General features: G+C 40.0%; 1 protein-coding gene across 5 annotated transcripts in view; it reads right to left on the reverse strand.

The window, feature by feature from the left end:
* The window catches only part of SLC23A2 (solute carrier family 23 member 2), a 74,547-nt gene that overhangs the window by 39,809 nt on the left and 13,196 nt on the right, over window positions 1-21,542 (reverse strand). For 4 of the 5 annotated variants that reach the window (XM_090054529.1, XM_090054526.1, XM_090054527.1 and 1 more), the window contains one exon: window positions 4,769-5,051. In XM_090054529.1, the coding sequence (XP_089910655.1) occupies window positions 4,769-4,873 (105 nt within the window). In that variant the 5' untranslated portion in view covers window positions 4,874-5,051. Of the gene's footprint in view, window positions 1-4,768; window positions 5,052-14,433; window positions 14,525-21,542 lie in introns of those variants that run through there. The other variant, XM_090054528.1, reaches the window with a different exon arrangement.

Raw genomic sequence — 21,542 nt, forward strand, 5'->3', positions numbered from 1 at the left:
TTGATACTACATCTGCAAATTAGAAAGACAAAACAGAAACACAGAAAGAAAACTATTAAGGCCCTATGAACAGTAAGATTAAGCCAAAGGGCCCTTTATCAATTTGTTTTTATACTTGTTATTTGGCTCCATAAAGACCATTCTATTTCTGCTTTCTCCCCATGTTTTCATTTAATATTTAACTCCACAGACTTTCCAAACTGATACTGTCAGGTTATGGGATTCTAGCAAATCAATCAGGGGTTTGATTAGAAACAAAACAATCATTAAAAAAAAACAGAGCCCAGGAAGGGTTGAACTGCAGGCAAAAATTGATTGATTTTTGTTTACTAATCCAGCTTCAGGACTTTAACCAGCACTGCATATGCTGAAAAGATATGTTAACTCCTTTTCTCCTCACTGGAAATTTTTTTGGATAAAAAGGCTTGCCATTTCAGAGGATCCTATTATAACCCAGCTTGCTTGTTCAGGAAGGCACTGCCTCAGACTGTTATAATCTTCTGCTCATGGACTGGTAAAGCAAAAGTGAACCAACATCATTTTATAGCTACTTTGAAGCCTAATGTTTTAAGTTGAACCTAATGTTTTAAGTACAACCTAATGTTTTAAGTTGAAAACCAACTAGGTAGGAAGTCACAGGAGATTTTAGCTTCTGTGTTAACAGTTTCCACAGGTGAGAAAACATTACTGAACACTGAGAACCCAATTCTTACTCTAGCTAGAAGCAGCAGACAGAACTCAATCTGTGATGATGAAAGAGGAGTTCACCTCTCAACTGTGTGTACAAGCTGGCAGACAACTGAACTGTAACCCACAACGATTTGGAAAGTTAATTTCTTTTGAGGTTCTGGGTTAAAATGATCCGCGGTTTGTCAGAACAGTTATGCAAGATTAGAAAAAAAGTCACATACAAATCCTTTTCTTGGCCTGAACATGATCGAATTTTAAAGGAACGAGGTTTATTTTACAACAATTTAAAGACTTTAAAACCAAAATAAGATATCCATTACAATATCCAGCAATCAACATTTATGTTTTAACAAACATGCTTTTAGATGCATGGAAGAGCACCATGATCTGCCTTAGGCCCAAACAAACATGATGTGTGGCATTTGGGGCTGAACACGTTTGCCACATTAACAAAAATACATATTCCAAGTTAAAACTAACGGATGTTTTGTCTGTGCAGGAACTTCAGGATTAGGCTGAAAAGAAGAATTAACAAATAATACTAAGTGCAAACCTGAACTGTAGCCTTGTGTTAGCATATAGATTGGTACCTTAGTAGGATTCTAGCATAACGCACTAATCCAGTTCAATACGGTCTACACTTCAAGACCATTCAAAAACATAATATTTGTAGGCAACCAGGGTGCTACAAAGGTATTGTCAAGTACCAAGGTACAACAACTTCAACAGTAGTGTCAGAACCCAGGGGTAAAACAAACCAAAACAGTGGAAATATGCAAAACATACCATGCTTCTTCAACCAAGTTGTTATTTTAATAAATCAGCTGTCCTGCTAATGAAGAGCAGTCATATTCTGAAGGGGATGTACATGAGAATTCCTGTTTCCAGCACAATGCGACAGCAAAGCTGACTACTGTGCTGGCACCTTCAAGGGGGAGTGCCCGCAAGGGTGGCTGCAAGATTTTAACAATTAAAAATAAATAAATTATATTTTTGGGATAGATAAATCGATCTTAGATATAGCAATATATATCTTGGATACACTATCTACCATTTTTCACTTGGGAAGATAGTGTCTGCAATACAAGTCTTTAGAACATGAGTGAAGGAATTATGAGACGGGAAAGACCAAAGTTGCAGGAAAGGATGAAGACAGAATTAAATTAATCCAATACTGCATAATTCTGTCAAAATAAAACCTTCATCTTGCCCCTACCTAATCCAGGGGCAGCGACAAAAAAAAGAGCCAACTAAAAATGCCAGAATGTCAGGCAGAGTTGGAAGATGGTACTAGATAGTAATAAAGACGAAGTGTGTACAGCTCTGGACACCACGCACTCCTTCCTTCTCAGACTGATCAAAATCAGCCCTTGACCCTAAAACTAAGACTTACTGGCTACTATGATCTCTAAAAAGCAGAGATAATCTTTCTCCATTTTATGCAGCACTGAGCCATCTGTTGATATTCCAGCTCATCACTGCCCCTGCATTAGGTAGGCAATCAAGATGAAATTAAGAACAAAAAGGAAGGAACAAAAGCTTTTGTTTAATTATCTTAATCCTGAAAACAGACACAAAAGTAGAACACACTACATATTCCTGGGGTTTGGTATCAAGTTTTGGCATCCACTTTGTCCGAGCAGTTCTTAGGAACTGTAATGTACTTGCACGTCCTATTAAGGACTTGTTTTTACTATGTCTGACACAGCTAGGGATACCTGCTCTTTCAAGCATCTTTGGTTATACAGTGGTGTTGGGGAACTGCATTACCATCTATTTAACGTCCTGTTGCTCAGATAGCTACAGGACGCACATGGTGAACCTACAAATATTAAGAGGCTATTTTATGATTCTAAAGCAAGAAATAATCTCTCTCAGGATAACCTTTCACATTTGTGCATTAATTATTCCATCAAGCCTTGTGACAGGATTTCACACCAACCGTGCAAAGATAATAACTAGTAACTCAAGACCAATTATGAAAGACTCATTCATTAATTCCAAGCATTTGTTTTAGAAAAACAGAAGTATGACACCCTTCTGTTTTCTACAAGGCTGATATTTTATAACAGACCTTAAAAATAGTATTATGGTTTATTTTCAAAAAGCTCGTATCCTCATGGCACTGACTATATTAACTATATAACTTTTGGCCTATTTTTAAATGAGGCTGTAATGACTGACTTCTGAAAGTTAGTATCCTGACTTCTGAAAAACTGTACATCTCGAGCGATACTCCAGCTTCGCAGTGTTGAAAGTAATCATTAGGTGTCATCATCTTGCTTTATATAGGTAGTTGTATGGGAATAAGAGACAGGTGAACCATGACAACAAGCCAATAACATATTTTCAGCGTTGCTTTATTCTAGGAAACATTTTACCAAGTGGAAAAATAACAAGGGGACAACAAAGGAATTCTCTAATATTTTTCCTTCCATATTTCATAGGTTCCAGTTCTACTCATTCTTGGACCAAGTCGTTCCTTCCATCTGAAAACTTTAAGTGATATTTTAAACCAGAGGTGGCCAACCTTTGGCTATGTGTGGTATGTGATACACTGGGGAGGGGAGGTAGGACAGGAAGCAGAAGGCAGAGCAGCTGATCAGGCAGGAGAAGGGGATTGGAATGGCATCTGGGAGGGTGCATGCTAGCCAAAAAAAGGCTGGCCCCCACTGTTTCAAAGATTCCTCCAACTGGAAAGGGAAAAACAAACTCCTATAATAAAATCACAGTTTTAGCACTAAGGTCTTACTTCCTTCACAAATCTCTTATGCCAAACAATTTATTTGTGCTTAATTTTGTCATTCATATCACATAACCTATATTGGAGACACACAGATGTTTTAAATGCATTAGGACAATTCCCATCTCCTACTTGGCACCTGAATGTGCCCAGCTGAAGCATTTGCATTGTTTTACTTGCTCAAGTGGTATGTACACCTTGCTGTCATTACAGTAAGCTGCGATATGGGAAATGGTTCAAATTTAGTTTTGTGTATTCATGAGAATTACCAGACGCTATCTTATGTATTAACTGACTGTCAGTAAATTCTCAGTTAGGAATGTCCACTGGTTGGAGCTAAGTTTTCTTTCTATTCAAAGGCTACTTTTGCAAATGCAATTATATATTCTTGTTTTCAAATCACAAGAGAAGAAAAGAGTGCATACATTCAAATCCCAGTTGTATTGCCAAGACAGGCCAAACTCAATATGCAGCCAGCCGGTTTCCTAACACTTCGCCCTTCTAAGCAGCTTATTTTTTTTAGAAGGTGCCATATTACATTTTTGTGCCCCTTCCCATAACACAACTCAAACTTAAGAACGATTTGGACCAAGCTTACTAGACATGTGAATTCTACTAACTCTGATCTGGATATCCAGGTTTTGAAAGGGAACACTAATTGGAGCAATGGTCATTTAGGTTTAATAGGTGCACAGTTTAGCAAAAATAAAAGTTGCACGCAGCACACACAAAGTCAAATTCCCTAGGACTGCAAGAACTGTAACAAGTATGCCATATCATTCTTTAGTAAACCTCAGAAAAGCAAAGACGTCAATTGTCCAGTTGCAATTAAATTGGATTAGTTTTTGTATTATAACCCTTTACGTACAAAGCAAGTATTAGACAAATGCGATACTAGACATTTTCCTTTGTTATGAATGTTTTTTTGGAAAAGCTTCAACTGAAGAATTAAGCAAATAATTGGGAAGATAATTCAAGACAGCAACAGACTAATGGAGAGATTATCTTTACCAGCACTGCCTGAGAGACACTTTGCAAGGACTGAAGTGACCCATCGGACGGGTCTTTTCCCAAAGAGACTTGTACTGCTGGACTGAGGAACTTTGCATGCAAAGGACTGACAACATTGCATGGAAGTGAAACAGAGAGCAGAGATTCCATGAGAGTAGACTATGGCCCCAGAGGCCCTTTCTAGTCCTGTACCACTCAGTATTTCAACATCTACAAGGCTCCTGTGAATATCCTGACACTGTGCTTAAGCTTCTGCTAATCCAGATACCTGAAGATGACAGAAATGTTTTATAACAAAATAAAGTTCTTGAAACTTTTACTTACAGGGAGAGTGAAAAAAGCCGGATGTTTAGACTCATCTTCATATTTGCCTTCTGTTGAGCTTCCAGTCTCCACTGCTTTAGACGTAGTGTTCTTACCAATCCCCATTGCTTCCAGATTGTTAATGACTTTTATATAGTAGTTAAACTGAAATTTATGGAATTTGAAGCTGTACAGCAACAGGACTATTTCTGATAGAGAGGGCAGCACCTCTGGAAATTAGGAAAGCACCAAGTAGTCCTGCTGGAACATTAGGTTCTACGAGCGCCGATGGCGTCTCTTGCACCTAGAAACGAAGAAGCGAAACTAGTTAAATGTCTTTAAAGAATGACACTGTAAGATACTAACATAATCTGTTATGAAGAGTCATGGACACTGCAAGTGCATCTCAGCAGCTCTGTTATACAATACCACACACAAAACACTGATATTATTTATCATCAGGATTTCCTCTAAAGGGTCGGAGAACGGCAACCTCAGAGTTCCTTCTCTGTTAGCTAGCAATTTAAAATCTTCCAGCGCTGGGTCCTTCCAGACAACACCCTCCAAGTTGTTAATTTTCTCCCAACCTAGGATACAACAAACAACAATGGCAAACAAACTCACAAACAAACAAGGATCTTCTACAATTCCGCTTCCTTGGATCAAAGAAGAACTAGAAGTGAAAAGGCTATCACAACGCAGCAGTCAACACTTTTGTCTTCACTGTCCATAGTTAATGTACTATTTTCTGACCTTATTCTGAAAGCTGTCCTGATCTATGATAATACTTACATATTTTTTTAATTTAACTAAGAGAAGTCAAGCTTGGCTAAAAGCAAGCCAGAGAACAATAATAATTCACAACAGGAGTAAGAATCCAGTTACAGTTCAAAATAGTGAATAACTATATGCAACTGGCCATTTTCCATACAGAATTACTTTTTGCTTGCATTTAAAGGTTATCAGAAGTCTTAGGGAAGTGATATTTTTTATTAGACAAACTAGATGCTTGCAAAAAAATGTCTTTATTTGCAAGCTTTTGGACACACATGCTCTTCCTCAGGCATAGTAGTGTTCAAAGATTATAACACTTCTCCCAGGTGGAAATGAAAATTCAAATTGCAGAGGAGCCTGCTCCAACTTTTATCTGAGCCTATTTTGCATAAAATGAACTTTTCCAACCAGGAGATCTTACACCCTCTGCTCTTCTATGCGATCTGAATTTTCACTTCCACCTGAGAGAAATTTTTAGTCTTTGCACTCTCCTATGCCTGAGGAAGGATGCATATACCCAAAAGCTTGCAAATAAAAGGAATTTTTTTTTCAGCAATCTAGTTGGTTTAATAAAAGATGTTACCTCCCCAAGAGTTCCGATTACTTTTGCCTGCAGACTAACACAGGTGCAACCTGTATCTTTGAAGTAAAAAGTAAGTTACTTATGTCATAGGTAGAGTTAAAAACTGCACGCAGACTTTCTCCACATACTGTTATTCATTCTCTCATGTCTTGTCTTGGCCATCAGCTCAATACCTCTAATAATGAGATGTGAGGCAATGATGTCAAACATGGACTACCCTTTTGAGAAGGCACAAAGTTGTATTTTTATCACTATGTAAACTTCAGAACTTTGAACTTTTTTTTTTTTTTTTTTAAAAACAGTAGGGAACTGAGAAGCCACACTGTAAAATGTTCATTAATATAACTAACAGCCAATTTTCACAGAAAAGTACTGGAACAGATACAAAGAGAAGCCTTGTGAAAGGCTTCAATCTTTTAGGCTAATTAGATTTTATGCTCAAGATGCATATGCAGTTTCAGTTTTACCCCAGCCCAGACAGGTGCAAAGAGCTGATTTGAAATGAATCAGAAGATCTTTCAATAGAAATATCTAAAATCAGAAAGAGCATAAAAGGTTTGGAGGGGGTGGTGGAAGAATGGAGAGTGAACCACATTACAAGTTAAGTTCTGTGGTATTCATATAGTTTCATCTTCCACTGTGCTTTGTGTGGCATTAAAGGAAAAAACTGCATTTATTGAATTCTTTAGGACAACTGTAGCTTGCTTTATTTCTGCTTTGAATGATTAATTAGAACAAACATACTAGACATGTCATTCTTGCTTTTCGCACTTGACTGAAAGAACCCATTATAAACTAGAGAAAAAGAAAATTAGACTAAAAATTAAAAATATTTGCCTTCTTTTCTAGGAAGTTTCTCATCACAGTAACAAATCTCCTTTTAGGAAATATTGGTAAGTGTAGAAGGAGAGAGGCTCATCACCTTTTGAATACAAAGTTTATTAAAACTCAGACTTAAAAAAAAAATGGAATGAATGGGTCCTCTAGATGAGAACGTCCTTGAAGCAATTATAGCACCTTTCTTGACTACTGTCAGCTCCTAATAAATAAGGTATTAGCTTTTGCAAGTTCAAAACTAGTGAAGCGTTGACAGCAATAAGAATGACACCACTAGCAGACTGCTCTGGAACCAGGACTAAACTGTGTTCAGGACATATTGTAAGGGTTTGATCTGTTGACTTCTTTTCAGCAAACATACCTAGAGATTAATTTATCTAAAAGATGCTTAGCTAGGAATTCAAGGCCCACAAACTCATTTGATCTGCCTTCTCAAATAACTTCCAATTGTGTACCACTTCTGAATGAAACCATAAACTCATTCCATTTTGGAGTCAGCAGCATGCTGGCTTCGAATGTTAAGCTCTTGCTTTCACAACAGAGAGCATTAGCATGTTGTAGGACCTGGAGCCAGTGCAATTTTTTCACAGCTTTTAAAAGGAAGAGTAACTTTACGGTACTTACATATTTACTAAATTCTGAAAAGAAACTTTACTAGAAAAAAAGCTAAGTATCACAGACTCCAGTTTAGAACCCCAGGAAGTTGCATTTCTGAAAAATCTCTCAAGTAGTATCCAGCTCCTGTCACATGGCATTCTAGAAATTATTTATTTTTTTTACTGTGACTTACACTGGGTTGGTCTGGAAGAGAACCAGAGGAGGACTCAAAAGGACAAAGTGATCCCAGAGGTAGGCTGTACCATAGCCACTGCTGTTCTTGGTTTATCCTATCTTATTGTTGAAAGTTGAGGGACTGTCCTATACTCCACTGCTACAGAAAGTGGTTTTGCTCTTGGTGAAGGGAACATAGAACGTGGAAGACTAAAGCTTTAGGGCTGGCCGATGTAAAATGAGGAGCGAGGTATCAACACACCCTAAAGAACTGGGTGTCATGTACATGGGTTATAAGGCCCTTGTGCCCGCTGCCCTGAGAGAGGAGTAGACAGAGCTTAGGTTCAATACAAGCTGACCTTAAAGGAACAACGAAACCTCAAGTTCTACCAGTTGCACAGTAAGAAACTCAGAATCAGGGGAAACCTCTTCAGAGACAAGCAGAACATCTAATTTACACATCACAAGTTGACATTTTCTTTTTCCTTTGTTTTTTAACTAGCTAACTTCTCCCACAAACCCAGGGGCGGGCAATTATTTTGGGTGCAAGGGCCGCCTACTGAGTTTTAGCAAGCCATCGAGGGCCACATGACAGGCAGCCTGGGGAAGATTAATGTTAATTTTCTAAAATTTTTAGGGGTCCCACAGGCTGGATAGAATAGCCTGGCGGGCCGCATCTGGCCCGCAGGCAGCATGTTGCCCACCCCTGCACAAACCTGATACACACCTCAGCCCGCTCTACAATCAGCTATTAAAACTTGGATCGATCCAGGGTAGCAACACTTGGGTCTTAATACAAATATAAATAAATGCAGAACCCTAAAGTAACAACAGCCTGACTTTTAAAATCATGTCAGTGTTGCAAGTGCTCAGCAGCTAGAAGATCCCAATGTACAGTAATTAAGTATCTAGATATGGATTTGGACATTTCTGACCTTTAGAGATGTGAAGGCCTGGAAAAAAAAAAAGAAAAAAATATCGGAAAATAACATTTCCCCAGTTTTCTCTGAAAAATTGGAAAAAATGAAATTAAAAAAATTAAAAGAAACCTCTTATGAAATACTTTCTTTTAGAATTTAAGACAAGGTATTCATATATTGCTACCCTTTACTCTCCAAAAATGTTTTCTAATAACTATGTAATAGGAAGCCTTTATGTAAGACTATAGTATCAGATCATTATAATTCCTGTACACCAAGGAGAAGCAGTACAGTACAACTCTCAAATGCAAGAGCAAGATAATTTTCTGCCCCCAGCAGACCTGGAAGCGGACCGGAAGTGCTTTTGGTCCATTTCCAGGTCTGCTGCCAAGCATGCTGGGGAGCCCCCCCATGCTTCTGTGAGCCCCAGAATCACAGCATTCACGTGCCCCTGGTACCTAGAGGTATGCAGAAAAAACATTTAAAACTGTGCCTATGTCCAAATCTCCAAATCGATTCAGAATGTTCCAATTTGATTGGGAGAGATTAAAGGGTCCTCTGATTTGATTCGGATTCAGAGATTTGGCCACCAAATTGGGCCGAATCTCCATCAAATTGAATCAGGGACTGAAGCTTCACACAGCCCTAATATCCACATACTACTGCAATAGAATGTGCATCGCATGGGCTAAACTTGCTTCTTAATGACATCATGAAGTCGGACATTCTGCAAAAGCTCTACAGCAATGCAAAAGAAGTTATGAAACATAAAAGCTACTCATATTGTAGCTTTAGTCTTTAAGAAGAAGCAGGAAGAAAAGAATGCAAAGAGTAAAACAGTGACACTCAAACTATAGTAAAACTAGATGGGGTGGAATGGTGATCTCATTTGAAAGTTTACTAAAAAACAAAGAAGCCCTTCAAGAAACAGTAATAAGTGAGGATCTTAAAGTACCCAGAAGTGTAAGGAACACTGCACTTGATGAGGAGGTCTTCTGGGTTCAGCTGCAGAACTTCCCAAAGATTCTAAAGCCAATTTCTTCAGCAATCACTGCATCCGAATTGGACAGTGCACTTTTGTCAGACATTCCTTACCAAATGGCCCAGATAAAATCAACTGTTTTTAAGAATCTAAGTGCATCTCTGCTTACAAGTACAGAAGAAAGAAAAGTGAAAGACTTTATTAACAGACAGGAAGAATTCTGTTGCTAACCAATTCATGCTGCTGCAAATCTCTTGGATCAAAGGCAGAAACGTTAGCGGTGACAGCACTGCTACTGCATTTGACTGGATTACAAAACAAGCAACACACTTCAGACATGATGTTGGAAAGGTACTTTCAAATACTGTAGAATACAGAATGTCTTCAGGTATTTGGTCCAGGAACACAGTCTGGGACTGCCAAGCCTATCCCTCCTGCAATATGGTGGCAAGGCCTTTGTATGACACAGCCTCTGACTCCTCTTGCTTCTTGCCTCCATCTTCTGCAGCATGTGAAAAAAACTGGTCTATGTTTGGAAATACTCACACCAAATCAAGGAATAAACCAACCTGTGAAAGAGTAGAGAAGCTAGTCTCAATCCAGGAAAACCTTGAGTTTTCAGAAGTCCATGAAGATGATAAGAATGAAGGATTAGAAGAAGCAGAAACTGCTGCTCGTGGCAGCTCAGAAACTGAGACTGATTAGACAAAGTTTCATGTAGCAAAATTTGTATTCGATGAGTCTTGGGGCTTTTTCCTCAACTCTTTTTCTAAAAAAAGAGTGCTTTCTGTATCTACTTGACACTGGAGGAGACTAAGTCCAGAATAACTTTCTTGGCTTTGCTATAATGTTGATTATTTCTTCGATTTTCAACTTTAACTTTTGCCTGCTTCTCATAAACTGGCAAAAACTAAGAGATGCTAGCTTCCTTAGAGTTCAGCATCTTGTAGCTCTATTTGTAACAAAAGTTAAAAACATTTTAAAGTAAATTCAGTTAGTAAATTTGTAATTATTGTCTGAATAAACTATGCTTTTAAATTTTAATAAATATATCAAACATGATAATTTTACGAGCAAACCAAGTTATACATAATACATCATACTTTATGTTCTTATAGTAACAAAGCGAAGTTAGATCTATAAAGGGTGCTAAGCAAATAAGTATTGCATACATTTCAATTTTTTCCAAAATTTCATTTTTTTCTCCCCATGGCTTCAAAACTTCCAGAAAATTTACATCACTACTGACCTTAGGCTACAAAGTTTGAAAATAAATCGTTGCTGCATGGACTTCAGGGACTTGCAGAGTAGAATACCTGCTCGTATGCACTATATAGTTTGAAAGCTGACAGAAAGCAGAAAATGTCACTGGGTATCTTTCATTGTCAGCATGCCAATATTCCACGTTAACAAGATGGCACCATTGTTTCAGAGAAGAATATATCATGGACTCTAAGGACATGCTTTCATATGTTGCTACATCTAGCAGTTAGCTGAAAAAAAATTTGGTCGAGTAACAAGAACACTGGACAGTCTGCTACATGTGATCCAAAAGGTAACTAGGTCAAGTAGATGATGCTGCTCCATAATACCGTACACACGGTCCCCAACAACTTGACTGCCAAAAGACATTTACAAAGAGATGGGTAGGAGGCAACTCAGACTAAGACCTATGGGCCCTTGTACATATAATGAAATTATCCCTTTTAGAAGTTTAACTGCCCCTTTTAGCAATTTAATTGCATAACAGTGTACACGTTTGGGGGCATATTGTGATTAAATTCCGTAACAGTGTACACCTTCGTCAGAGTATTTCAATTTAACTGACCTTTTTACGTAGCAAAGGAAAACACATCTGATGTATTTTAGTTTACCATGTAACAAGTGACAGCGATATTCGTCATGTGTACAAGGGCCATACGAGTTGCCAGAGAAAATCCAAGCGGGTGCTGGGGTGGATGCTAAGGGACAATCTGGAAGAGATTCCACCTGCAACAGACACTGACCTAAACTGATTAGAGTGGTTTTAGAACTGCCTGAATTAGTAAAGCCGACAACTATGAAATTTTATTGAGGCTCTAATTAGCCAGGTTTACTTACAGCATAGGGCACCTCCAGATAGTCAATTAAATGAAAAAGCAAGGCAAGCCCTAGCTAATTACGGAATGGCAACTTCCTTCTGATTGTTACTGGTTTAGACAACCATCGAACCACTCGTACCTAATTTCTGCATTTATTTTTCTCTAACCTAAGCACAGATTTTTAAAAATACATTCCAAGATAGTGACACATGCTCCGTCTTCCTGATCCAAGTCACCTTTTACATAGTACTCTGGCTACATATGACCACAACTGCTTTCTACAGACGTGCTGATCAGCGTTCCCTCTAAGCTGCATGGCCACACAGGTGTGTCTGGCAGTGCGGCATGAGCACTCAGCTTAGAGGGAACACTGGTGCTGAAACCAGCAGGGGGAACTGAGCCTGGCCAGCACATGGTGGGGCATGATGCAGGCATGGCTCCCCCTGGGCAGCAGCAAGGCCTAGTCCCCACTCCCAGTGCTACCATGCCTGCATGAACGGTGGGAGTGGGGGGCTCTATCCTGCCGCCGCTTGCCAGCCAGCGCAGAAGGGAATGGGATGCGGGCGCAGCAGTGCTGGGAGTGGGGGCTATGCCCTGCTGCTGCTTGCCCCTTTCCAACTGGAAGGAGCCGTGCCTGCATCCCGCCCTGCCCCACCCTGCTAAGCAAGCGGCAACAGGGCATAGCCCCCGCTCCAAGCGCTGCTGCACCTGCATGCCACACACCCCTGCCCTCCTCCCTAAGTAATGTGCCTCGGCTGGGCAGCTTGCCCCAGCCCCAATCCCTCCCTCCCCCATGCCGCTTCCCTCCCCATCAGACTTACCAGTTGGAGGTAGCTGTGTCAGCTGCCTGTTTAGATTATGGCCGAATCTCTGCAGCAGCCAAATCTTTTCTGAAACTTTTCCGAATCGACTGGGATGCTTCAAATTGATTTGGAGAGTTTAATTGGTCTCCTGATTCGGATTCGGAGATTCAATCCCCGAATCGGGCCAAATCTCCTCTAAATCGAATCAGCTACTGAAGCTTTGCACAGCCTTAGCTTTCAACCCAAAACCTTCTTTGGTCAGAAGAATTGTTACAATTTGTTTGCTTTCAATGCCTTTCAAAACAAAAACAGTTTTCCATAATATTTACTTCAAAGCTTTTAAGCACTGCTTAGCAAAAGCAAAATAAAATTGCCAGTGAAACAACTGTTTCCAAGCTGTCCTCTACTGGGGCATGCTAACAGGCCATATGATACTATCCTCACCACTGCCTCTTCATTTCAAAATCTGAAGCTAAAAGTGAATGCTGGGCCACGAGAAATTTTGAGGTGTGTCAGTGGTTCGCTGTCGCAAAAGGTTGGGAAGCAGTTCACTAAACAATCAGCACTCTCAGCAAATTAATTATTCACCAAAAAATTCACCCAGCTCTACAAAGAACCAACTTGTCTCCACTACGATGTTCTCTACAACTGAATCTCTCATCCTTTCTTTCTTTTGATCCTTTACTGTTTCAACATGCGACTACCCTCCCACCAAACCGCTTTATTAACCTTGATTGGTTCAATCCCTTTTTGCTTTGCAGCTACTATGCATTAAATTCACCTGCAGATGAGACGTTAATGAAAGATCAAGTGGGAAGCCTACAAAACTAACTCGAGAAGTAGATTTCAAAGACGGCAAACAGTATCTGGGAGATCAGCATTTAATTGAATTAAGTTAAACAGTACAAAATCTGAAAATTAACTGAATTGCTGACTTTCCTTTAGATAAACCTCGTTATCTGAGAGAAAGCACGACACCTAGTATTCCTTGTAGGGTAGGTTCTGGCACAATTCATATAATTTTATATACTGCATGTTCTATCTGGTCCCCAAAGGTTGACTACCCAGAAATTTAGAGAACTCCAAATTCTCCTGGATGCTACACATGGCGTTAAATCCTTTTTAATGCACTCAGAAAACCTCCTTAGTAAACACTGCACCTTTTAACACCCTCTAGATTTCTACCTGACAGTTTATTAACATAAGCTACTTGATTCTAGAAGATTAGACACATTTCGCCCTTGATGAAATGACTCCCTTCTAAGAGGGGATCCCCTTTTATTAAACAAGCCATTAAAATACACATACTCCAAAAGCTGGAGTTCACTTTCTAGCCACAGACTATTTCCTAATCCAGTCAGGTCAATTTCACAAAAAAACCCTAATAACTGCTCATACCTAACATATCTTCATATTTTCTAATTTCTTTTCTAAAACCAGCGTCAGTCTGTGAACGTTTTAGTGGTCAGATTCTTGAGGAACAGGGGGTTTCCTTTCTTTGTTAAACATCCAAAGATCTTTACTCAAAAAACTGAAAAAACACTAAGATGTCAATCTTCACTCACACTAATTTCAAGAATCTTTAAAAATGATTTTAGAAGCAAGTATATGCTGCTATGAACAATGAGTTTACAGATTAAGAATAGCTTAGGCATTTCTGAACATTTGTTTGCAGCTCCAACTTGATTAATTTTCAACAGTAAATAAATTTTCTACAATAAACAAAACTAGTTTTCTACATTTCTAATAAATAAAACTAGTTAAATTCCTGAAATCCAAATGACAGTGACTTCTTAAAATCTGAAGGGCGTCTTGTTTTACAGCTTATGATCTTTTTATTTACTATGCTGTTAAGTACCTAGATTTAAGCAGCTGATTTTGCAACTGATTCATTTCAAAATTTAGAACGGAATTCAGGAGATTCTTTAACCTTACCTTAAAGAATCTGTACTAATCTCTGCAGCTCTTCTGTACCAGCTAGCCTATTCAGTCTCTCCTGTTCTCTGCAATCAGCAACTGTGTAGACTGTGAGTTGTAGACATAATGACGAAGGATTTTTATAATCAGAATGGGATCCCCACATTGTGTAACTATTTTATCCAATCAGAATCTTTATGTACATTACACAACAGCTAAAATAAAGAAAGACACCACATGGTCACAAGCTGGTACTACATGCCTCTAACCCAAGTAGAAAAATTATACAAACATACAAGGGCTTTGAGTAATAGCCAAATGTACACAAACCACATTAAATTGCTGGCACTGGTTTAGGCATGATAAACTAGCTTAAATATACTGGAATTACAGAGAAGAAGCAGAATACAGCCAAAATACACAAACCAAGGTGTGCAAATATTTCAGTGCCTGAACCTGTATAACTATAATGACAGTATCTTTCTCCTCCCACTTCCCTTATAAATGATGCACAGTACTTGCATAAACCCACATTATATAAATTGTTATGAAAAGGTTTTTCCCTCGTCTCCATGAATGAGAACCTGGGTCCTGAGTACGACCATAAACTGCATCTGACTGGAGGACCTGGTGACAACACAGTTGGGCTATGTGTGGCAGGGTAGCTCCTAAGAAGTACCACAAGGTCATAACCTCCAGAATAAGGGGAGTATAGGCCACCCCAAACCCTAGCCCCTACTGCCTTGGGGCTGCAGAAAGACTGAGGGACATCACCCTGATAGAAACTGAGGTGCAAGGCAGACAGCAGCAGTTCTTATCTGTTGACTTCTGGCTGAAAATACAACCATCAATGGGAATTTGGTCTGGCCTTTGAATTCTATCTCGATGGTCTAAAAGTGTGTGTGTGCGTGTGTGTGTGTTGGGGGGACGGGGGGGTTAGGTCTCGGGTGGCCTCCACTCCTACATACTCTTGTCTAGATGTACGTGTGGAAGGTCTTGGTGTGACAGTTGCAGGACTCTGTATAAGATGATTCATCAAACACCTGTCTAGTCCTCTTATGTGTACACCATGATCCAGAAGGTCAACGGTCGCCTACTACCCATCAGCCTTCACTTCTGGCTATACTCCCTTCTCACCACAGATAAAAAGCCAAACGTCACTCCTACCCCTGATCCCCACCTCCTTTGCTCACTCTCACCCACGTGCCCTTTCCACTCATGCAGTTTGGTGATGTGCATACCCAAGTCTTTTACTCTTCAAACCCTCCCTACAGTGCACCCATGCCACAATAATTTTCAATTACAATGATCATTTGCTAAATACTCTGCATTACCCTTCCCGCATTAGTTAGTTACAATCAGCACTGAAGCCACCACGACAGTGTAGATGTTGTTTGGCACAACACTCTAAATGCACTGGATTTTGTAAACGTGCCCCCTGTATAAAAACTACCCTTCACTGCACTCAGTTGATAGAGTGGTAAATCTCAATTAAGAAAGTTGAACCCAACCATAGATTCCTTCTGACAGATGTGCAGTACCCCCGCGAATCTAGCATTGGTGATAGATGGGCAAGTATTGCATACTGCTAACTGAACAACGTACTCACTCCTACTTCCAATTTCAAGTGATTTTGAACCAAGATTTTTAGTGGCAGAAGACAAATCAATGGCGCCACCTAGCTCCCAGCTCTTGCTAAGCAATTTAAATGTTACGCAAATGCACAGCTATTTTTTCCACTGAAGACCAAAAGTGAATGCCACAGTTACGAAAGCAACAACTTTCAATTTTAACAACGATTTCCAAACCCTGGGAATCTTCTCCCTTTGCTTTACTTTGTCTTAAGCCAACATGCACTTCAGTGACACACCTTCACATTACATGCTCGAACACAGAGGTTCATTTAACCCTGCCTGTTTGCTACTCTTTACATAATCAATATGAAGTGCTGACTTATTGGCTCCGTACTAGTTCAGTCACCCACATTTTGTGGAACGTCTTCCTCATGAACTTTCCCACAGAACGTTACTGTATTTTTTATTTAAGTACGACAGAAGTTTGCGTACAGCTTGTACCAGGTGTGGCACAATGATCAGCCTACGCTATCACAAATACCAATAAGGCAGGATAATGAGGTAATGCATGCAAACTCTTGCCTACAAAATGACTCCTTTGATCGTCCATCAAGTCTTGGATAACAAGTGAAGAAAAATGTTATTACCAAAAATTAGCTAATGGACTTCTCTCTCTCAGGATGTTTCAAACTTAGCTGCAAAACCTGCTTTAAAAACCCCACAAGTTTCATGTGTATTAGCTAGCATTCAACTGCTTCAGCCTGCTCTTATTCAAGGCAGAACTTCTAACAAAGAGAAATATCCTTTTGCCTAGGGAGTCACGGGGGAAAATCTGATTCATCAAGGCAAACAGAGGGTCTCTAATACTAGTAGAGGGTTGCCATGTCAAGTAGTCTCTCAAAATCACGATGGCAGATTCACGAGGGCAAGCAGTTTAACAGGAGGGTAGCATTATATGTTATTAACTACACTAATCGATTCAAGTCTCCTCACAATTTTGAAGACCTAGAAGAAAAAACCTAAATCTGATCTTGCAGACATTTACCTAACCTTGGGGCTTCAAATTTTAATTACAATTTCGAGAAATTTTAATTACAATTTCGAGTACAGTAAAGCTGTCTGTTCAGAGAAGTCATTTCACTTCTAAGCAAATGCTCCAAGACCTTAAATCTAGTCTTGTCATCTCAATTAAAAAGCACTTGTGAATATGAAAACATTTAGGGCTCCTATGCTTGGCAGTGGGTAAATTATAAGCAGAGGACTATATTAGCAGAATTATTCTGAAAGCCTGCAACATATGACTGTAATAAGTGATCCTTAATACTTGATAAATATTTGCTCCCAACACAACCTGATTAGTCACATCTGACACTTCCTTCTCCAAAAGAACGGAGGCCCTATCCATCCTCATACATCTGAAGAACTTGGATTCCTTCTTGGTGGGAAAGCATACGTATTTCAAATCTGATTTATTTTTCAACTTTCTTCTTTTTTTCTTTTTTTTTAACCTCAGTTTCTTTGAGGGAAGAGCAGCCTTCGTGCAGATAAGATGGCTAACACTGCAGGGCGCAGACTCAACTTATACGGAAAAAAAAAAAAAAAAAAAAAAAATCACAGGTGAGATGGCACCTAAATATCTGAAAAGGTAATGCCCTACATTTACTGGATCTCCACTTACTTCCAGAAACAGGCCCTAGGGCAGGGGTGGGTAAAATGGTAGATCTGGCCGGCAGTCAGACTCCATTTCCCAGCAGCCCCGTGGAGACCCCAGGGGCAGCAGGGCCATGACAGCCCAGGGCTGTAGAGCCAGGGCCCGGCCCCAGACCTGCACTCTTGGGGTCTCTATGGAGACTGGCAGGTAGCGGCATGGGCAGGGAGCTACTCCGAGGCCAGGGAGACTCAGGATCTTGTGGCTGTAACAGCGCAGGGCCGGAGCCGGGGCAGACCTACTACTTGCTCCCTCCGCGCTTGTCGCAGGGGTCTGCAGGCAGCATGCTGCAGCTCTCCCCTGGCCCTACACAGTCCCCACCATTAGATCCCAGGTCTCCCTGCATGCCTATCTTTCTCCTGGGTGCTGCCCCAGCCCATCCCAGCTGCCCGGCTGCACATCCTGCCTTCATGGGTCCCACCCTCATCAGTGGGTACAGGGTAGACTAGAAAATGGGAGTTTACCACAGGCCTGATCTAGCCCATGGGCCAAACTCTGCCCACCCCTGCCCTAGGGTATGTTTTAAGAAGGCTTCGCCTGCTGTTGTTAGATGCAGCATACAAGTAAACATTCATAGATCGTAAGGGCTGAAGGGACCTCAGAAGATCATCAGGTCCAACCCCCAGCATCAAGCAGGAAAGACAACTGGAGGTCAGGTGATCTCAGCAAGGCAACTGTCTAATCCCCTCTTGAAGATTTCCAGGGTAGGTGAATGCATCACCTCTGGAGGGGGCTTATTGCACAGCCTGGACATCCTGACTGTGAAGAAGTTTTTCCTAATGCTGAGCCTGAATCAATCTTCCAGGAGTCTGTGACCATTACTCCTGGTTTTGCACTTGGGTTAAAGATTAACTATTTCATTCAAGTTTCAGTGACATCATTGGTCTCAGCGAAGCAAGAGAGATTCAACAGTCCCATGAAATCTGCTACCCACACAAAAATGTACAACAGAACAGATGGTACTCAAAGAAAACTTATCGCTGGAACTGGGAACACCACTCATCTAGTGGTGAAAGTCATCTCCTACTCGAGAAGGAAATCAAGAACTCCCCAAACACCTGACATTTACCAGTATTTTAAACCCTTCTGGATCAAGCTGCAGATGAGATGCAGCACAAAGATGCATATATGTGCCAATCTATTGCCAAAGATACTAGGCAAAAAACCCATATTTATTTAATCAAATAAGTCTATCATTAGGTTTCATCAAATTAGTCTGCCATTAGATTGGCCAATGCCAGAGATGACAACATTGCTGGCAACATTTAGAAACTTGAACAAGTCTACATTTGAAACTTCTGCTAGTATAATGTTGTCTGCTAGGGATGTAACTTTTTATGATGGCAAAAAATAGGTAAAACAGCCAAAAAGTAGTTTTGCTGGCACTGCTTATTTCAGTCAGGGAACTGGGTAAGTTATACCAACAAAAAACTTTGCCAGTAAAAATGGGTCCGTGCTACAAGGGTTCCACTGAGGTTCAAACCTCTTCTAGTGAAGAAAGAAGATGACACAATGCAACATGCACAGAACTGGAAAATAATGTATGTTATATATATTTATATTTTAAGAATATATTTAATATAGTATACTGTTATTTTCATTTTCTAAGAGCAAATGCAAGTCCAAGCCTTAACAGTCTTTACATCAACATGCTGTTTACATGGGTGCTTAAAGAAAACACCAAACCTAAATGCCGACCCATCACACAGAACAGAACATTGCAACTCTGAAGATGTGTTAGAAGCAAAGGAAATAAATATAGAGTCCTCTTCAGCTGAATCATCTCCTCAAACTCGTTACCTCGATCAAGGTTCAATAAGGAAGCAGGACTTGCTGCAATACTGCTAACCACTAAAGCATCCGTAACGCACCCCTCTTTCATTTGAAATTAAAAAGCCCCTTCAATCTTCAAAGAATAGCCAAAAGTCAATTGAAAATTTAGCACACTTTCTCATTTTCTTTCCAATTATCCACCTGGCAGACTTATGCCTTCCTCACTCAGTGACTTTTCATTCCCACAAGATCATTTCAGGAAAGCTTCTTGAGAAATAGTCCAAGTTATGCTGCTTGTGCAGAGGGATTATTGCTTTGTATCAAACAGGATTCTCAGTTTTCTTTAACTACACTTCCTTCTTAGTCTACTGTAGAGTTCTCCAGGGGATGCTACAGAACATCACACCTCTAGACTGCAGAGCTTAACACACCTATGAGCTGTCAAATCTTAATACTACCATGTTGGCTATCTGCACAGTATAAACCCAACAAGAAAGCAGGAGCAACAAAAGGAAAGAGAGGCAAGAGACCAAGGGACCACTCTGCTTTCATGCATCATGGAGTCACAAAACCTGTCTAAATTCATTCTCGTTTGATATGGGAGCTTTAGAATTTATATCCAATCTTGATTTTACAATAATGGAGAACCCACCACAATCCTTGAGAGGAAGAGGAAACGAAGAGCAAAAAAACATGGGAGGAAAAGGGGGATGGGGAGGGAAGCAGGTACATCAGAGATGCCACTTCACTTCAGGGAGCAAATGTACCCAAGTCTCTTAGCATCGGGGAAGAGAGCCAGAATGGTAACACTCTCAGCAATATACAAAACTGAAAAAAACTAAGACTAAAATAGGAAACTAGTGGGGAAAATTACTATTGTGGTCTTTGATATAAGGGAATACAATTTCCTTCCATACTACAAGACATGGTATCGTTTTAATGTTGCAAGTCTTCATATTTTGAACCTGACAAATTGCGTAACTGTTTACCGGAAAGACTGGAGGAGTGAGAAACAGTGTATTTGGAAGAGGAGAGGATGGCCTAGCAAGACCCCAAGCATCCCAGCTCCCAGTTGAGTGCACTGATAAAGGAATAAGGCCATGGCTATGACCAGAAAACTTAAGCATATCCTATAACTAAGGCTGAATTTTGAAAAGGGATCGGCCGATGAATTTTCCCCTCTGTATACATTTAATAAGAACTTAAGCCTCAATTCTGAATTTCTTTCAAGGTTTTTACCCAAAGGGAACTGAAACAGGGTGGCATCCTATAGAACTTAATCCAAATAGGCCTTCAAGTAGCTGGCCACAACAAGCTGCTGATATGACTTCAAAGCAAGTAAGGAAATTCCTGAAGGGCAACTCTGACTTTTCCTGCTCAGGTTGACAGAATGATGGAACTGAAGAAGTGTCAGACTCATTGATGTGCCTGCAGGAAAAGCAAAATGATCTCTGAAAATGCGATGCAAAAGTGGATGTCGTTTCAAGACAACTTATGTATAACTGAGTTTCATAAGACTCCAAGCTGAAGACATTTGCAGCTAGTAATGATGGCTTCTTATGATATACTTAGGAAAATTAGTGACTAGAGCAAGAACCACATTCAGCCAGAAGTTCACAGCCTAAATAAGGGGGGGTAGCAACTACGTGTAATAAAGGAAAATAACCATTTCAATTTTTAACAAACCATTCCTTTTGTTCACTGACATTGTCTAATGCTGCTCCAATTCTCCTGTAAAGTTAATAGTTTAGAACAGATTTAGAACTACTGCTTCTTTGAGCATCCTTTAAGTGCAAATATTTACCTAAACGGGTGATAATATCCAAGGGACACACTCTCATTGTGGTTTGGTATTGCTGCTGACTTAGTTATGACAAAAATCAGCCAGATCCAAACACAGACACTGTGCAGCTTACCAAACAGTACACAAGATACAGATTTTATTGATGACAGGGCTCTGCTTAGTGATGGTTCAACAACAATGGCAAGTGACTGATAGATTTCCACACACACACACACACACACACACACACACACACACACAGAGTTAACTGTTATTTAACAACAAAAAA

This window comes from Crocodylus siamensis, chromosome 6 (assembly GCF_052110815.1).
Source record: "Crocodylus siamensis isolate JL-2025a chromosome 6, ASM5211081v1, whole genome shotgun sequence".
NCBI lineage: Eukaryota > Metazoa > Chordata > Crocodylia > Crocodylidae > Crocodylus > Crocodylus siamensis.